Here is a 19329-nt window from a genome sequence, read left to right on the forward strand (position 1 = left end):
AAATCGCTTAGCCGATACGGCTTTGCCGGAAGGGTGGTAACTAGCCACAGCCGAAGCCTCCCACCAGATTTTTCCAAATTTTTCTAATTTCCAAACTCCTGCTGGGAATTGAACCCGTAACCTCCCACTAATAAAACCACAGTGCTTACCGATGCGCCACGAAGGCCGTCAAATTTCCGATATTACACCTAACAGTGGTTATAACCTAATTTATCAAAGTATTATAAGTAGTAAAGTTGAGTTTATGTTGCTTATTTGGATGTGAATGGATGATAATCAACAAAATTATACGAGTAAAATATATAATACTAAATCATTATGTACTACTGTAACAATTGTTTAGTAATATTGCGAATTTGTTAATGAAAAAGCTGTCATTCAAGAAATACGAAGTTCGGTAGAGACTACAGATTTTGGATATGAACCGTAGATTATGAAGTAGCGCCATGACATTCATTCCGAATGACACTGCGGCGCGCAGTCTCGTAGTCGTACAATGTGTACTGAGTGTTTTATTTAAGTGAATAATCAAAGTTGTAACTGTATGATATCATATTTAAGAACTTATTAACTAAAACTTGACAAGGGTCTTTATAAAAAACTGTTTAAAATGGTAAGTAATATTTTGTTCATTTTCTGATATAATAAACTTCAGTATTTACAAGTCAAATATACGTATAGGTACGAGCTAATAATGCAACTACGTTTATACTCAATGACCTTCATGTAGTACCTACTCATTATAATACCACTAATTTAGTTCAGTCTTTATACTCTTAAAATATCCCAGGACCATTTGATACGAAAACGATTTTCTGAAATAGAAACAGAAAGTTTTAAACAAATATTTTTTTATAAGTACCATTGAATCGTCAAATGCATTCTACCACTGCATGGTTCAGATTACTTTTCCTACCGAAAAGAACTAGAAACTCAGCGGTTGCTCTTTTCGATTAAATTGATCGATGTACAATTTAATGCCATGTATAAAACTTATTGCAGTTTTGCGCTTGAAAAATCATTATGAAATATTTAGCACGCTGATATTTTCTATATTATTTCTTTATCTTATTTGCTGTAAGAAGTACAATTATTTTTACACGTATTTATTTGTTTGCCTCCTCAAATATTAACCAAGTTCTTGTCGTTTGCCCTTTCTATTAGTTTCTCTTTCAGTAGTAGTAGAGACAGCAGCTGACACAGGTCAGTACATAAAAAACATTGTAAAAAGTTTGTAACATATAACGTAAAACGCAACTTTTTAGTTTTTTTTTACTGTTGCCGACACAAAGTGATAACGGTATGTTTATATAACTACTTGGGTAACCATTTTTTTTTTAAACAGTGTTATCTCATCAGAAAAGATGATAATAATCATACCTAATAAGACCACTTTTGAGGACACGTAGGACTCTTCCTGGGAGTCCCACTATGAGGTTTATTAATAACGGCCGTGCAGAAGATCTTTTTGTTTTTTGTTCAACTGACTCGATGATGTCTTTACTAATACAGAACTTCCTAAAGACTTTTTGGTATCTTCATTGTAAAGTGGTAGACATTTTCGTCTATCAGATAATGTCTTCGACTTGATCCACCTGATCCACGTGGTTACAGATAGGTAGGCAAAACTAAAAGAATCCGCGGAAACGATTTTTTGAATTTCGAAAGAAGTATGTGTTAGTAAAATTCAGTGTACAAAACTATCTCTATTTCAAAAAGCTGAATTGGTATAATCATTGTGGTGTAAAGGAGTGAACAATATCCAAACTTTATATTTAAAATTTTAGGTACTTAAGTACATATAAGAATTTAAAAAGAATTCTGTAAAAGTTTATTTGTACATGATTACTTTCACAGAAAATGCTTTTTTTTTTGTAATAAGAAGTGTAAAATTATTATTTATCTACAGTTTTCATTACAGATCGGGGTCACTTTAATGGTATTGACCTTATTAACAAATCATGTTGAATCAGCAAATATTTTATACATTATGCCTTTTTCGGCTATGTCCCACTATATATTTTTAAGGTCAATTGGAGTAGAATTGGCTCATAGAGGACATAATGTAACAGTTATAACGACACACTTAGAAAAAAATCCGCTGCCTAACTACCATCAGGTGAAAGTGGTTGATAAAATATTGTGGGATCTAATTGGTAAGCATGTTTCCTTAACAACCTAGTTAACTAGACTTAAATAGTTTAACAAAGGATTATTAATGATTCAAGTAACTTTTTTATAGAGGGTGGAGCACCGGACATCTTTGAAATGGCAGATTTATCTGCAGAAGAATTTCATAAAAGAATACTTTGGCCAGGTGGCATTGCTTTCACAGAAGTTGCACTAAATTCACCAGAAGTAAAAGAGTTTTTAAAGAAAGACAACACATTTGATTTAGTTTTATGTGAACAATTTTTCCAAGAATCCATGTATGCACTATCAGTCAAGTATAATGCGCCCTTAGCCATAATTACCACGTTTGGAAACTGCATGAGGCACAATATTATAACACGCAATCCCCTTCAGCTAGCCACAGTGTTGTCCGAATATTTGGATGTAAATAATCCTGAAAGTTTTTGGGGCAGACTGAGGAACTTCTATTTTACCACTTACGAATATATTTGGTGGAGATATTGGTATCTGGACAAACAAGAGGAGCTGGTTAGAAAATACCTGCCAGAGCTTGCTGGTAAAATTCCAAGCTTATATGATTTGCAAAAGGATGCTTCCCTAATGTTGATCAACAGCCACTTCAGTTACGATACACCTTCTGCGTTGTTGCCAAACATTGTTGAAATTGGCGGAGCTCATCTTTCAAGAAGTAACGCCAGCCTCCCAAAAGTAAGATTGTTTTGTTGCAGGTTGTAAAAATAAAATATTGCAGAAACTTTCAGACATTATTACACACTAATAAGAAACAACATATGATTTTTTATTACTAGGTACTTTCACTTTTACGCCCATGTAAAAATAAAAAAATATACATCTGTATATATACAAAATTCAAAGTCCTGATTGACTAACTGACTGATTGACTTATATGTATATCAACGCACAGCCTAAACCGCTGGTCCTAGAGACATGAAATTTGAAGGGTATGATTTTTGTAAAGATAAGGTTTCCACTAAGAAAGGACTTATTGAAAGTAGGTTAAATAGGGGTTGGAAGTTTATATGAAAGTCGACATTTAGGTTTACGTAAGAAAAATTTGTATAAATAATTTAAGAAAGTCTCCACTTAAGGGTAGTAAAATAGGTGGTGAAAGTTTGTATATGAAAGTCTTAATTAATGTTATTTTAACTTAAAATTTTGAAGGTAGGTTCTTCCTAGGAGGCAGGTATAAGATAAGAAAGGATCTTATGAAAATCCTTTCTAAGGGAGTGAAATGGGGGTTCGAAAGTAATGAGTCTTATGTTTTTGAAATTAGAGGTATGAAAATCGGGTTTTTAATATTTATTTTGAATATTGAAAGAAAAACCATTTAATTTCAGGATCTCCAAAAGCTGTTAGATGAATCTAAGCACGGAGTGGTGTACGTTAGCTTTGGCTCCAACATCAAAAGTGCTGAACTGCCTGAAGAGAAGAAGAAAGCGTTTTTAAATGTTTTCAAGCGACTGAAACAGACTGTTTTGTGGAAATGGGAAGAAGATGAATTAGATGATAAACCAGAAAATGTGGTAATTCGTAAATGGTTACCCCAAAAAGAAATTCTCGGTAAGCACCCAATTTTTTTTCATAAGAGTATATCATAATGTGTCCTTTTAAAAAAATACGCAAATCAGAATCACCATTTCAGAATTATTATAAAGAGTTATTTTTAATAACACTACTTACTCAAAAATTTATTTTCAAAATTATTATTTTACAGCTCATCCTAATATCAACGTGTTTATCGCACACGGAGGATTAATAGGTATGCAAGAAGCAATATTTAATGGAGTGCCTGTTGTTGGAATCCCAATCTACGCCGATCAGTACAACAATTTACTTCTTGCTCAAAAAGCGGGTGTGGGAAAAATATTACCTTACCATGATATAAATGAAGAAACCGTAGGTACAATTTTAAGTGATATCCTAAACGATGATTCTTACTTGAAAAAGGCTAAAGAATTGCAACAAAGATGGCAGGATAGGCCAATGAGTCCAATAGATACTGCAATGTTTTGGTTGGAATATGTTATAAGAAATAAAGGTGCCGAATACATGAAGAACCCAGCGAGAAATATGAGTTGGTTTGCGTACAATATGATGGACGTCTATGCTTTCATATTAGCAATATTTGTGATGGCTTTAGTTATTTTAGTAAAAGTTATACGTACTGTTATAAGTGTCTTATGTGGTCCTCAGTTGAAAGTATCCACTAGAAAAAAACATTCGTGACGTGTTTTGGATAAAATTGCTTGGATATTAGCTGGGAGATAATTGGTCGGCTTTCAGTAGATATCAAATAAAGATGTAATAAAGTAGTTCGTAAGTTTTGTCAAATTCAAAACTATATTGTAGTAGACGAATTTCATAGAAGAATACTTTGGCCGGGCGGCAGTGCTTTCACAGAGGTTGTAGATGTAATATCTGCAACTCAAAAACTAGAGCTGATCAAAAAATTCTAATTAAGTATAACTATAATTGAACTTAAAATACCATAATATATGTAGATAGTCAGCAACTGCAAAAATTTTCTCGGCAACAGGCAAAAATTAAAATTTTGTAAACTAATAATTATTATTATTATAATTATGCGAAATTGGTCAAGAATAAATCAGTATAATATCCAACACTCATCTTTAATTAACTTGTCTTTAATATAATTTTTAATTATTTATTGCGTTGTGGTGGATGTATGGGTGAACGGTACAGACTTATTAAAAAAAAGTTTTGATTGTTGCTAATAAGGATGGTTTTGATTTTCCCGGTTTTTTGCTTTTATAAAAGCACTCTATTGGTGTGGTTGATGGACGGGTTGACCGCTGTGCGTTATTCCCACCATTGAAGCCCGGCCATCCTGGGATACGTGCTGCTTTGGTAGGTTTTAAGGGCTGAGCATCCCGTGGGTGAGTGATGCCTTAGTGAGCTTCGATGGCGTTCGATTCGATGGGATTCGAAACTGTATGATTTAACCTTATCTAACTTCTAAGAACACCTAATTCTACAAAATTTACATTATTTACGCTGAACTTTTAATTACATCCTAAAACCCCTATTATTCTACCAATGTTACCCACTTCTACTGTACTTAGTTAAACGTTATTGTTAAGACATCGAACGGGGTAACATTTTATCATGGCAACCTTAAGGTTGAATGAACTCACTATCCATTTCGGTGACACACCTACATGAAGTTGTGCCATGTGCCCATGTCATTCATCCCGCTTGACACTGCGGGCACGCATGTATTTACTTTACTCTATGGGGCACGCGATCTCGAGTCGTACCATGTGTAATATTACTACTATCTATTTTAAGTGAATAGTCAAAATTGAACTGCAGGATATCATATTTAAAAACTTATTCACTAAAACTTTAAAATGGTAAGTAATATTTTATTAATTTTCTGACTAAGTATAAACTTATGTACATAATTATACGATTTATACCTACTCAACGACCTTTATGTAATACCTACCTTCTTATTTTTACGATTTTAACTTTAATGGTACTAATTTATTTCAATCTTGTTAGAATATTAGTCTTGAGTTTTAATATAGTCTGTGAAGATTTGACAGTAGGTATGTCCTAGCACGGTGGCTCGATTGCGGTAGAATGACAGCTACAATGTCACGATCGCAATCATCTCTAATGGTTGATGCTCGCTACAATGTATTGTTGCAACAAGAATACCATAAATTCAGCCAGTCAAATCGATTGCGACTGTCATAATGATTGATGCAGTTTTAATATTAATTTTTAAATTATTATCGATGACTTCTTGGTAATAAAAACCGGCCAAGTGGCAAGTGCGAGTCAGACTCACGTACCAAGGTTTCCTCACACGGGTATTTTTTCGAAAATTTGCACGATAAATAATAAATTATATTTGAATTGTCAAATGCATTCTACCACTGCATGGTTCAGAATGCAACTCCTACTGTGAAGACCCAGAAACTCGGCGGTTGCTCGGCGGCGGCGGTTCTATTGATCGATTTAGGGGGTGTTCTGTGATCGATTTTACAATATTTATGATGTAGGTATAAACTTCTTGCAGTCTCACTGAGTCTCACGCTTCAAGCTCCATTATGAAATGTTTATTTTACTTACATATCTTAATTTCTGTGAGTAGCAAAAGTATTTTTTGCACGAATTTTTTGTTTGGCTCCTCAAATGTAAACTAAGTTCTTGTCGTTTGCCCTTTCTATTAGTTTCTCATTAACTGTAGAGACAGTAGATGTGAAGGGTCAGTAGGTATATAACATACCAATTACATTGAAGAATTATTACGTAAAACTAAACTTTTTAGATTTTAATTTTTGCCGACATAAAGTGATAACGGCATGTTGATATGATTACTTAGATAGAAATTTTATAAACAGTGTTATCTATATAGATAAGATGATAATAGTACCTAATAATTATTATACAACTTATCTAACTGTGAGATTATTAATAACGTTCTTGCAAAAGATCTTTAAGATAAGATAAGATAATTTATTTGCCAGAAAGGTACAAGATGGATAGTTAATTTATAGTTAGGCTTAACTTTCTACTAAATTAATAGTTTGCAAATATTTAAGATTCTTTCTGGTTTTCATTCAGTTCACTCGAGGATGCCTTTATTTATTTTTAAACCTCACTAAACAGGTATACGATTATAATAGTAGCTTAATGAAGACCTACTTTGGTGTCTTCACTGTAAAGTGGTACACTTTTTCGACTATTAGATGATAACTTCGACTTCATATGAATATAGGTAGGTATCTTGAAAACTCACTTTTTAAGATACCTATATCAGGTATCTTAAAATTCCGCGGAAACTCTTTGATTTTCCTCTATAAAAAGTAGTAAGAAGTATGGGTTAATTCAGGGTACAAAACTGTCTCTATTCCAAATTTAAGCTAAATTGGTTGAATCATTCTGATGTGAAGGAGTGAACAATATCCAAACTTTATATTTAAAATTTTAGGTAAGTACCTAAGTAGGTACATATAACAATTTAAAAAGAATTTTAAAAGTTATTTGAGCTTGATTACTTTCACTGAAAAATACTCTTTTTGTAATAAGGTGTGTAAAATTATTACTTACCTACTGTTTTCATTACAGATCGGGGTCACTTTAATGGTATTGACCTTATTGACAAATCATGTTGAATCAGCAAATATTTTATACATTATACCTTTTTCGGCTATGTCCCACTATATATTTTTAAGGTCAATTGGAGTAGAATTGGCTCATAGAGGACATAATGTGACAGTTATAACGACACACTTAGAAAAAAGTCCGCCGCCTAACTACCATCAAGTGAAGGTGGTTGATAAAATATTGTGGGATCTAATTGGTAAGCATGTTTCCATAACAACCTAGTTAACTAGACTTAAATAGTTTAACAAAGGATTATTAATGATTCAAGTAACTTTTTTATAGAGGGTGGGGCACCAGACATCTTTGAAATGGCCGATATATCTGCAGAAGAATTTCATAAAAGAATACTTTGGCCAGGTGGTATTGCTTTCACAGAGGTTGCACTAAATTCACCAGAAGTCAAAGAGTTTTTAAAGAAAGACAACACATTTGATTTAGTTTTATGTGAACAATTTTTCCAAGAATCCATGTATGCACTATCAGTCAAGTATAACGCGCCCTTAGCCATAATTACCACGTTTGGAAACTGCATGAGGCACAATATTATAACACGCAATCCCCTTCAGCTAGCCACAGTGTTGTCCGAATATTTGGATGTAAATAATCCTGAAACTTTTTGGGGCAGACTGAGGAACTTCTATTTTACCACTTACGAATATTTTTGGTGGAGATATTGGTATCTGGACAAACAAGAGGAGCTTGTTAGAAAATACCTGCCAGAGCTTGCCGGTAAAATTCCAAGCTTATATGATTTGCAAAAGGATGCTTCCCTAATGTTGATCAACAGCCACTTCAGTTACGATACTCCTTCTGCGTTGTTGCCAAACATTGTTGAAATTGGCGGAGCTCATCTTTCAAGAAGTAACGCCAGCCTCCCAAAAGTAAGATTATTTTGTTTCGCAATGCCACAGAACCCCAGTCGCTTCAGATAAGGTCGAAGCTGACTGGGTTCAAAACATTATTTTTTACATTTAGGTATATTGATTTTGAATATTCACCGAAAAAAATATTTAATTCCAGGATCTCCAAAAGCTGTTCGATGAATCTAAGCACGGAGTGGTGTACGTTAACTTTGGCTCCAACATCAAAAGTACTGAACTGCCTGAAGAGAAGAAGAAAGCGTTTTTAAATGTTTTCAAGCGACTGAAACAGACTGTTTTATGGAAATGGGAAGAAGATGAATTAGAAGAAAAACCAAAAAATGTGGTTATTCGTAATTGGTTACCTCAAAAAGAAATTCTAGGTAAGTAAAAATTTTTTTCATAGATAGAGCATATATTATAATGTCCTTTTTAAAAAAAAATTGCAAATCAGAATCACTATTTCAAAATTATTGTAAAAGATTACAAAGAATAATTTCTAAGGACACTGCTGATCCAAAAAATTTGCTAATTCTTTATTATTGTTTCACAGCACATCCCAATGTCAAAGTATTTATTACACACGGAGGGCTGATAAGTATGCAGGAAGCAATATTTAATGGAGTACCTGTTATTGGTATCCCTATATTCGCCGATCAATACAACAATTTACTTCTTGCTCAAAAAGCGGGCATGGGAAAAATATTACTTTACCATGATATAAATGAAAAAACAGTAGGTACTATTTTAAGTGATGTCCTAAACGATGATTCTTACTTGAAAAAAGCTAAAGACTCGCAACAAAGATGGCAGGATAGGCCAATGAGTCCAATAGATACTGCAATGTTTTGGTTGGAGTATGTAATACGAAATAAAGGTGCCGAATATATGAAGAACCCAGCGAGAAAGATGAGTTGGTTTGCGTACAATATGATGGATGTCTATGCTTTCATATTAGCAATATTCGTGCTGGCTGTAGCGATTTTTGTAAAATTTATACGTACTGTCATAAGTGTCTTATCTGGTCCTCAGGTGAAAGTATCCACTAGAAAAAAACGGTCGTGATATGTTTCAGATAAATTTGTTCTAACTAGGAGATTATTGGTCGGCTTGTGGCTATTTGTTGATATCTAAATAAGCGTTAAGTAGTTCTAAGGTTCTTAAGTACAATTTAAAGTAAGGAATATAAAGGTAGAGGTGAGGGTGTACTGTGTGAGTTTATAGATTATTATGAATGTGAAATTGGTGAAGAATAAATCAGTACAATATCCGAAGCTTATGTCTAATTAACTTATCTTTACATGTAATTAATTATGATTAAATCAATTTTTTTAAGTAAAGGTAAACGGGCACAATCTGACTAATAAAATGAAGCAGGTAGAGCCTAAGATGTCAATGACAAGTCAGAAGTTTTACTAAACATTTTCATGAAGCAAAATTTCAATTTTTTCGTGATTCCCATGGCCCACAATAACGTGGTCTATGTTATTGTAGTAGTATTTGAATACCTACATACTGTTAATTTCGTTTATGTCCGTCGTGGTGGGTATGGTTTCCATACTAAAATGCCCATTTATCTTTAACAGAGTTTGATAATAACAGAGCTTTGAAAATTAACGTTAGAACAAGAAAAGCGTCCTTGGTATAATTAACTCTATTGTTATACAAATCGATGCGATTGTTTTTGAAATTTCTTGTAACACGCTTCATTGTTTGAATTTCTCTCGAACAAAATTTGAGATTAAGAGGGGTCTCTCCGTCACTCGCTCCATACAAACGTAGTTCGTCTCTCATTGTAATACTAACCAATCATACTCAATGAAATTTTGTAGGAATATTCCGGGAACTAATATCTTTGCCTGTGGTTTTCCAGATTTCCGTTAAAATATTCGGTTTTAAAGTTACACGGTCTTAAAAATTCCCATACAAATCTTTAAGCCCCTGTTATTTTAAAACTACATATTTTTAGAAAAATCTAAAACACCACAGGCACAGATATTAGTTTCTAGAATATGTCTGCATTTCATGGACTTTGGTTGCTTAATAATCAAATGAAATTGGAACTACGTTTGTATGGAGCGAGTGACGGAGAGAGCCCCGTTAAAGTAATGGGTTCATGTTCAATTGAAATTTGTTTTAACATTAATTTTGTTGGGACTTTTGTGAGTTGAAAGTTCTTTGTAACTCGGAATTAGTGTCGAGACCTGTAACGAAGAAAACCCATTTGAAACAACTTCTGTTATTAACGTTACAGACAGGACTTGAGAGTTGGGACTGATGAATGTGTTATGCGAGTCATATTATCTTGAGCGACAGAATTATATCTCTCCAGTAAACTTTTCGGCGGACTAAGTATAGAATAATTATTTAGAATAGAATTATACTTAGAATAGAATAAGTATGAACTTTTTTAAGTTAAACATTCCTATCATCATAAGTGCTTCAAATGAATTCTCCACACCGGTTTGAAATTTTTTTATAACGAAAAAAGTAAATTCAAGAAAATTCAATGTTCAAAAATATTGAAAAATAAGTTGTAGGTATGTAAGACGGCGAGAAACTAAGCAGTTCTCTTTACACATCACCAAAATGTTAAAACTCACCAGGAAGATGATTAATTTGTGAAAGTGTTATTTTTTATTGAATGACATTACAATGACGGTACAATATTAGAGAGGGTGTCTACAGTCAAATACCTTGGGCATATGTTAACTCCCGACCTCAAAGACGACCCTGATATTGAGAGAGAACGGAGGGCGTTGTCAGTGAGAGCAAATATGCTGGCCCGCAGGTTTGCGCGTTGTTCAGGCAACGTGAAGATCACGTTGTTTAGAGCGTACTGTACAACTTTTTACACGTGCAACCTGTGGGCTAAGTACACTCAAAAGGCTTACAACGCGCTCCGTGTTCAGTACAACAATGCCTTCATGGTGATGGGGCTGCCCCGTTTTTGTAGCGCATCAGGGATGTTCGCAAACGCGCGAGTTGACCGCTTTTACGCCACTATGCGGAAAAGATGCGGATCCCTGGTGCGCAGATTGCGGAGCAGTTCCAACGGCATCCTGAGCATGATTGCTAGCAGACTAGACTGCAGATATGTGAGTCATTGCTGTGCTATTTCTAACGGAATAGTGCAGCGATGACGCACATCTTTTTTAAGTTAATTTTAATTAAGTATGTTAGATTAAGTAAATAGAATAAGATTTGTAATACTAACAATATTGAGTCTTTGTTGCTCTTAATAAAAAGCTTATTATTATTATATATGTAACTTACTCTCACGCCCGGTTACAAAATAGATATATATATATATATATATATATATATATATATATATATATATATATATATATATATATATATGAGGATTACGCCCCGGCAGGGGAGACCAAACGGCCGGGGGTCAGGGCAACAGGTTGAGAAAGCGGCGGACTATCCTAGCCGAGTCTAGCAAGACCGCTTTTTGCATCCTGGCTGCGAGCGAACTGCCACGGAACCCCAGTCGCCTCAGATGGTGAGCGAGGCTGACTGGGATCAACCCGTTTGCAGATATGACGATTGGGATGATTTCAGTGGGTTATTATTATTATTTTTATTAATTAGCCTATGACTGTGATATCACGGATGCAGTCTAAAATGGTATTGAGCTAACTTGGAAGGGGTATGGCAGTTTTTATTAAACCCATACCTGCAATCGGTTTCTATTATTCGGTGTCATTGATTAAAATATTAGAACATAAGAAAACAAAGACAGTTTAAGTACTTAAATATGTTTTTCAGTAATTTTTTTAATAATTTCCAATCCATTATACACACATGAACCAACTTAGGAATAAGGTGCTTAGATTATCTAGTTATTCAGAGCTCTCAAAGTACACGACAATTCCATTTATACTACGCGAGAATTTACTTTGTGTAGGCTAATTCAGGAATGTCACTTGTATCAGCTTTTCATTTTACAAATACACTTTAGTGTTTAGTGTACCTACACATTGTAGTTGCGCTTACTTTATTTTAGGAAAAGTACGGATTGAATCTGTCCAATAGTTTTAACATTTCCACATTTGAAGCTAATAGAAGAAACCGATAGTTCAATCGTAGGTACATATTGAGAATATTGTTTGGCAATAAGAATAGAAAGGAAAATAGGTCCATTTCTACAATACTTTATGAAACACGATTTGGTGAGCATTGATCCATTCTGGCAGGTATTTCGAATTTTCTTGGTTGTAAAATAAGTACTGTTCTGGTAGGCGTTTAAACATAAGCCGAATAATATTACTCTATTACTATTTTAAAATAACAGTAGACTAAACGCAAAGTGACGCTTTCTCGTAGGTTTTGAAACACTTTGTCCCACTGAATATTCTTTGGCTGCAAGTGGATAGTTATGACATACCTACTAGTAGGTACTATTAATTTGTATACAAGTGTCAATTGAAAATTTATAACACCCCCGATAAGTGAAGGTAGTACTAAAAAAGAGCTGATAACTTTCAAACGGCTGAACCAATTTTCTTGGATTATAGCTAAGAACACTCTCGATCAAGCCACCTTTCAACCAAAAAAAACTAAATTAAAATCGGTTCATTAGTTTAGGACCTACGATGCCACAGACAGATACACAGATACACACGTCAAACTTATAACACCCCTCTTTTTGGTTTTTGGAAAGTTTATAAAAATATTTTTGAATTTCCAGTATAAAAAATAGCTCATCTCTACAGGTCTTTAACTATGACCATACAAAAATCAAATTGATCCGTTGCCCCTTTGCGACATGATTGAAGGACAAACCAATGAACAAAACCCTTTCACATTTGTAATATTATGGGTCTAGGTAAGTGATGCCCGGGTGACACCAAGGCTAGTTTTCCAAGCTTGCTAGCTATCTTACGATCCTAGGATAGCAGGAGTAAGGAGAGCACTGTCGCCTATAACAGAATTTTATACCTAGCTTATGGGCAGTAATGGTATCTGTAGGTATACCTAATTACCAGTATAATTAGTATGATGTTAGATATAGAAGTAGATAAGTAGATATGTATCAAGATGTAGAATACCTATGCAGAAATTATTTGTACTTACTTGTTTTAAAAAAAAAAATATAGAATTTATTTATTTATTTTTCAAAAGAACTTAGTTCAATCACTTTACAAGACTATATTATGCATAATCTTACATGGAAGGTGCTAAGATTAACGTATTTCATGTGTTTCAAACTACATGACTATTCCATTTAGGTATGTTTCATGGTAATGTTCTAATTTGGGAGTGTCAGTTCGACTTGTGATTTTGTAATATGCATCTTGCTCAGTCAGACGTTTTATTTATATTAATAGTTAATTTCTTAGACGTCTTCGCGTCGCGGCTGCATTAATAGCTAATGGAAGTCGAATTTTACAGTTCAATTTATTTCGTTTCAATTTATTATAAACGTTGATAATATTCGCACATATGCCGTGGTACAAATTTAGCACGGCTGGAAGAATTGCCAGATTCCGTATATTAGTTACAAATTATTTATAAATCAATGATGCCTAATGCCATTATGTGCTAATCAGACACCTTTTACAATAGAATGCATACATTGATGCATTGAAATCCTTGACTGATTACAGTCTTGTGACCATAGACTTAGAAGTTTTTCGTACATTCTAAGCCTATGCTTGTGACAGTGTGTGGCCAAAAGTGGCTAAGTCGGTGGCCGCCTTTTCGAAAGTCGACGGTTCGATCCCGGGCACGCAACTCTAACTTTTCGGAGCTATAGTGCATTTAAATATCTCTTATCCATACTAATATGGATGCGAAAGAGTGTCTGTCTGTCTGTCTGTCTATCTGTCTGTCTATCTCTACCTTTTCACGGCCCAACAGTTTAACCGATTTTGACGTAATTTGGTTGGGAAATTTGGGTTAGATTATATCCCGGAGACGGACATAGGCAACTTTTTATCCCGGAAAATCAAATAGTTCCCACGGGATCTTTAAAAACCTAAATCCACGACTTGACGAAGTCGCGGGCATCCTCTAGTTCATCATATAATTTATTTTCAATCAATTAATTACGTAGGTATGTCTGGTTTTTCTAAATTATCTAGAAATTTTTGATTTTTAATTATCTAACACAGCATTGTAATATGTATAATGACGTACCTAAATAAGGCCTTTATAAGGTTTTAGATGCTTATTTAGGGTTTATTAAAACGCTAATCCAAGAAGGTACAGAATAAACTGAACAACTTTTTCATGAGAAAAATGGCCGTTGAATAAAATGTATGCTAATATAGAATTAGCATATGAGTGGAAAAATCACCCGGCCATTAAAGTGTGTCGTAGGTTGGAAGTGTGAAAGGGTGGAGTAGGTGGGTACTAAGGGCAGTTTAACAAGTAGCTAAGGTGCCATTAAGGTCTAAGACCTCACCGTTCTCAAGCGTCGTTTGTCATGCAAATAGAGAGTGAATAATTTATAGAAGACTTCAGCCTCTAGTATTATGATTTTCGTAGCGGAATATCCTTTGGTAAGTGGCTGACTATTATAGTAGGAAATTCTTGCAAAATGTATGTCGATTCCTCGTGATTGTTCAAAGAGCACTTATGAGTTTAAGAAATAGACTCGGAGCTTTTAACTCATAATATCCATGCTAATATTATAAATGCGAAAGTGTGTCGGTCTGTCTGTCTGCTATCTTTTCACGGTCCAAGAGTTTAACCGATTCTGACGAAGTTTGGCTACTTTTTATCCCGGAAAATCAAAGAGATTCCTAAAAACCCATCTGCTTAACCGATTTGTATGAAATTTGGTACCGAGGTAGCTTGCGTCCCTGTAATTGCCATAGGCATTTTATCCTGGAAAATCAAATAGTTCCCACGGGATCTTTAAAAACCTAAATCCACGCAGACGAAGTCGCGGGCATCCTCTAGTAATTTATAATTAAGTATTTTAAAATATCAGTAAGTTATAGTAACTTAGCCCACAGAATGACATATTTCGATAAAAAACATGATAATGTTTTAACTAAAAATGTGCTAAATTATTATCGAATGATTAAAAATTTCACTAGTCACACATCCCCGGTATTTGTCACCTGAAATAAAAACAAAACTATGATAAAATTGATGATTAAACGAACTTACCTGAAGTGAAGTTCTATCCCAATTATACGAGTTGCTTCGTCCGAAGAGATTAGGTATACATTGTAGTAATACGTCTAAGTATTGCCTTTCTACCACTTGTTTGAAAGCAGAAAATCTGCACTTCTATTTTTTGTATTTTTTGTTGGTACCACTGGAGCGTTCCCATCTCATTTAGTTGAAAGCCTGCCTGGAACATTAATATTTCACTTATCAGGGGTCCTAGGGCTGGGAGGGACCTAATCTCTTCGGACGAAGCAACTCGTATAATTGGGATAGAACTTCACTTCAGGTAAGTTCGTTTAATCATCAATTATACCTCATTGCTTCGTCCTTTGAGATTAGGTATACATTGTAGATTTTGAAAGATAGTGAAATATTAAAACACTTCTAGGTTTAATAATATTGTATTTATATTATCAATTTTGACAAGCAAAATAAAGCCAAAAATAAATAAAAGATATTATCATAATTACGGTTACTTCATCCGTATTTAAGTAGATACTTAGTGATTTTTATAATCACTGTATTATAAGTAAAAATAAAATACTTTTAAAGCTGCTGATTCAAATTTATTTTACTTAAAATAAATTTTAATCAGCTGCTCAGTGTTCCAGATTGATTTATGAATAATAAATAATAATAAATAATAGGAGTGATAGAGCAATCTGATTAGATTGATCACATTGAATACCTCTACGATAAACTCTGGCACACAGCATAGAGTTGCCCACGCTAAGGCCGCTGTATTTCGTATTAGGTATATCAATATTGATACCTTTACTGTGAGCTGCGGAGGTAGCTGCATGCCTGACGGAATAAGCGAAAAAAAAAAATATAGAAGTATTATATTTTTATCCACTGACTGATACTGTTCGTAGATACCGATTTATGCGGACTCTTAAATCTTACTATTGTAATGGGGCATTTTTTTTTTTTTTTTTTTTTTTCGTAGGGGTTACATTCTATCGATGTATTCTAACAATGTTTCTGCTGGATAAAGTTATCTTCGGTGAATGTTTATTAGAAAGGAACATTTAGGCAAGGTTGAGCTGAATCTGGGTATGACGATCTTGTTAGGTCATGTATTTCGACTGATGTTTGTTAAATTAATATTATTATTAACAATTACACTACGTATCTAAATTAATTTTCAAAATATGGTTTGCACCTTATGTGTAATTATACCAGCATGAGTAATGTGACGTTAATCAAATATTCTAAATTCAAATTGTTATTTGGATTCCAATTAACAAAAATTCTAAAACTATGGACAGATCTCATGGTATAACAACATCAAATCTTGAGACTGGAGGACGATGAAAAAACAGACGTTACTCTCGAACCTAGGATCAACGATAGAGCTGAGCCATGGCTGTGTTTTATGAACCCATCAAGCTTATAGCCTGACCGGCTAATTCAGATAGACATTTTCATCGGAGTTGACGCTTCATAATATACAATATACCTTTATTTCAGGACACAGAGTTCGTTCTGTCGTGTGCACCTATTTTTTTTTTTTTTTTACAAAAAACTAACCCAACACCATCTTGCGAAGTTGATCATAATATATACAAAGATGACGGTGCTACGCTCCTCTCTACCTAGTAGTACCGTCTTGATAACTTCCATGCAACCAACATAATATGCAATCAACAGGGTGGCTGAAACAGATAATGCATTATCATTATGTCTAAATTGAATTTAGAACCGAACAGAGAAGGCTCTGAAATGGTGGAAACCAGGGTTTTTTTTTTTCTTTTTGCCAAAACCAACATGTGGTTGCCCTAAGGCTGGTACTATTTATTTAAATACATGTTCTTCTAGTTCCCGTTTCCCTTGATAAGATCTTCGTGACTCCGCATTTCGTTGTTTTTTAAACTAATGTATGAAGCGAACACAAATCTCCTGTGAGCTTCACAGCATAATTATAGATTTTGATATTCTCGTAAGAAGTGGACATCTAACTCCATCTATATAGTTAAATAGGAAAGAGAGCACTTTATTGTCTTACGCAATAAAATGCCTTTTTTTTTTTTTTTTTTTTATAGATTCCATTTTCTGAAAACCTGAAAGTCCAAAAAAAAACAGTCAGTAATTTTAGCTACTTCATATGTTTGACAGATTCAAAACTAAACTCAGAATCCACTGGCCATCGGTGGTCTTCTCACAACGTGTCGCCCCTACCCTATATCGTTAGCATCCGAAAAAAAAATAATAATTCTAGACAGTCTATTTTGTCAAATAGGATTGACTGTCACTTCGATAGATTTTTACCATTATGTAAATAATCCTGCAAAGACTGTGCTGAATGCTGATGTGTCAATGCTGAGCTATCTTAGTGATTTGCATTACACAACAAGATATTTAAAACATCTTTCTGTCCGTTTTTGTAGGTGTACCGTATCTACTTACTAAATCGCGGGTAAGTCGCAGTAAGTCATTAACAACGAGTTTTGTATGTAAATTTAGCTCTTGATTGATTAAATATCATTTTTCTTCAGACGGGTCAAGGTATTTTTTTTTTTTTTTTTTAATCAGGTAATTGCAATATTTGCGCACAGTAGGTACTCGGGCTGTACAGCTCTTTTTTACATTGATGATAAATCTTAAGAACTCTAAAGTATTTATTGTTTGTAAAATAATTTTAGATAACCCTGATAACTTTTAAAAATCAACTATATCTTGTAAATATATGTTATGTATATACCTAGTTGACAAGTAACCCAAAAATCTGAGTAAATACATAAATCACCGGCTTTAGTACTCGTAGTTTTGTAAAGACGAGAGGCGGAAAGTATATTCAGACCAAAATAGTAAACCATTAAATTGGAATAATTCTCGTTCATTTTAAATCGTAGATACTTTCTATAGATAGGTAGTAAAATCTTTTATAACTCCTAAGAAATAAATCTAACGTGGCCATCCAACTATTCATTGATGTAGCTGTAATTGACCTTAATGTTGTTATGTAAGCACCCACTTTAAGAATTTTTCGTTTAAGAATTTTAGACTTATTATAAGTCTGTTATTTCCATTGGATTTATAATAAAAAATGAAAAGAAGGAAACGATCCTTCACACGAATCACATTGTGATAAGTATAACTTCACTAAACATAAAGTCTATGATATTATATTCAGATGATAGGAGACATGCTGGGTCGTGAGATTAAGATACTGGTTTTAGAAATGGAATCCCGTATCCTCTTACCCACAATAGTATGACTGGGTCATAAATTAATTGCCATTAGTCCTAAAAGTAGAATGAACGTTCCTGCGGAACGTACCGGGTGCAGCGACGAGGGTCCCCGGTGACACTGCCAGAGCCAGCGGCGCGGCGACTGTCACAGCTGCCGTGAGCGCGGTGACTTCGTGGGTTCGTACTTCGTATATAATCGTTGCTCCCGCTTGTTGTATTGCCGGGAGCGGATGCTCCTGGTTTAAAGTCTGGATAGGAGCCGGTGTCGGCTTCTGCGTTGCAGGAGGTTTTCTTGCGGGTGGGATTATTCATATCTTGGCACCGGATCATAATATTACAAGCCCGAATGTATCGGCTAGCTTCACGCTGTATAAGACACAGTCTATTTCTGTATGAGCTGATCTTTAATATTTTTCTTTATTAAAAAAGAATATGAAGTTTTTTCTTGTCATAGATTCGTTGTGCTGGGTATCGCACATCAGTCTGGCTGGATCTTTAATAATAATTAATTTACGGACTGATCACTTTATTCTAAAGAGAAAAAATGAGTGAGAGCTTCCTCATGAGCATATCCGATAAAGCGAAGCGAAGACTAGTTTTTTCTTGACGATGGCTTAATTTTATGGTTGACGTGCTTGGCTGCGTTTCGACAACAATCATTGGCACTAACTCAGGTTCGAGTTGTAATCCGTCTGTACAATGGTATTTTAAACCATCTACCCTTAACTTTTCTATCAGTAGCGAAAGGGTACATCCTTATTAGAAGACCGCAACATAAATGTATAAACTATATGAAGGTATGAAGAAGGTATTTAATATGTGTAAATCTCAAATGATCTCATTTT

General features: G+C 34.3%; 2 protein-coding genes across 2 annotated transcripts; both read left to right on the forward strand.

Annotated features, from left to right (window-relative positions):
* Window positions 1-440: 440 nt before the first annotated feature.
* Window positions 441-4775, forward strand: LOC123872590 (UDP-glycosyltransferase UGT5-like). The gene is made up of 5 exons (XM_045916955.1): window positions 441-613; window positions 1922-2156; window positions 2243-2841; window positions 3492-3714; window positions 3869-4775. Exons 1-5 carry the CDS (start codon window positions 611-613, stop codon window positions 4378-4380), a joined length of 1572 nt encoding a protein of 523 aa, XP_045772911.1. The 5' UTR covers window positions 441-610; the 3' UTR covers window positions 4381-4775.
* A 574-nt stretch (window positions 4776-5349) lies between these two features.
* On the forward strand, window positions 5350-9428 carry LOC123872591 (UDP-glycosyltransferase UGT5-like). The gene is made up of 5 exons (XM_045916956.1): window positions 5350-5528; window positions 7255-7489; window positions 7576-8174; window positions 8314-8536; window positions 8707-9428. The coding sequence occupies exons 1-5, from the start codon at window positions 5526-5528 to the stop codon at window positions 9216-9218; spliced, it is 1572 nt and encodes a 523-aa protein (XP_045772912.1). The 5' UTR covers window positions 5350-5525; the 3' UTR covers window positions 9219-9428.
* The last annotated feature ends 9901 nt before the right edge of the window (window positions 9429-19329 follow it).

This window comes from Maniola jurtina, chromosome 15 (assembly GCF_905333055.1).
Source record: "Maniola jurtina chromosome 15, ilManJurt1.1, whole genome shotgun sequence".
In the NCBI taxonomy this organism is placed as follows: domain Eukaryota; kingdom Metazoa; phylum Arthropoda; class Insecta; order Lepidoptera; family Nymphalidae; genus Maniola; species Maniola jurtina.

What these genes read in the sequence shown, in the direction of transcription:
- LOC123872590 (XM_045916955.1), top strand. An exon ending in AATATTGTGGGATCTAATTG is followed by an intron (nt 2,157 to 2,242) that starts GTAAGCATGTTT and finishes ACTTTTTTATAG; the next exon opens with AGGGTGGAGCACCGGACATC. An exon ending in ACCCCAAAAAGAAATTCTCG is followed by an intron (nt 3,715 to 3,868) that starts GTAAGCACCCAA and finishes ATTATTTTACAG; the next exon opens with CTCATCCTAATATCAACGTG.
- LOC123872591 (XM_045916956.1), top strand. An exon ending in GTAACGCCAGCCTCCCAAAA is followed by an intron (nt 8,175 to 8,313) that starts GTAAGATTATTT and finishes ATTTAATTCCAG; the next exon opens with GATCTCCAAAAGCTGTTCGA. An exon ending in ACCTCAAAAAGAAATTCTAG is followed by an intron (nt 8,537 to 8,706) that starts GTAAGTAAAAAT and finishes ATTGTTTCACAG; the next exon opens with CACATCCCAATGTCAAAGTA.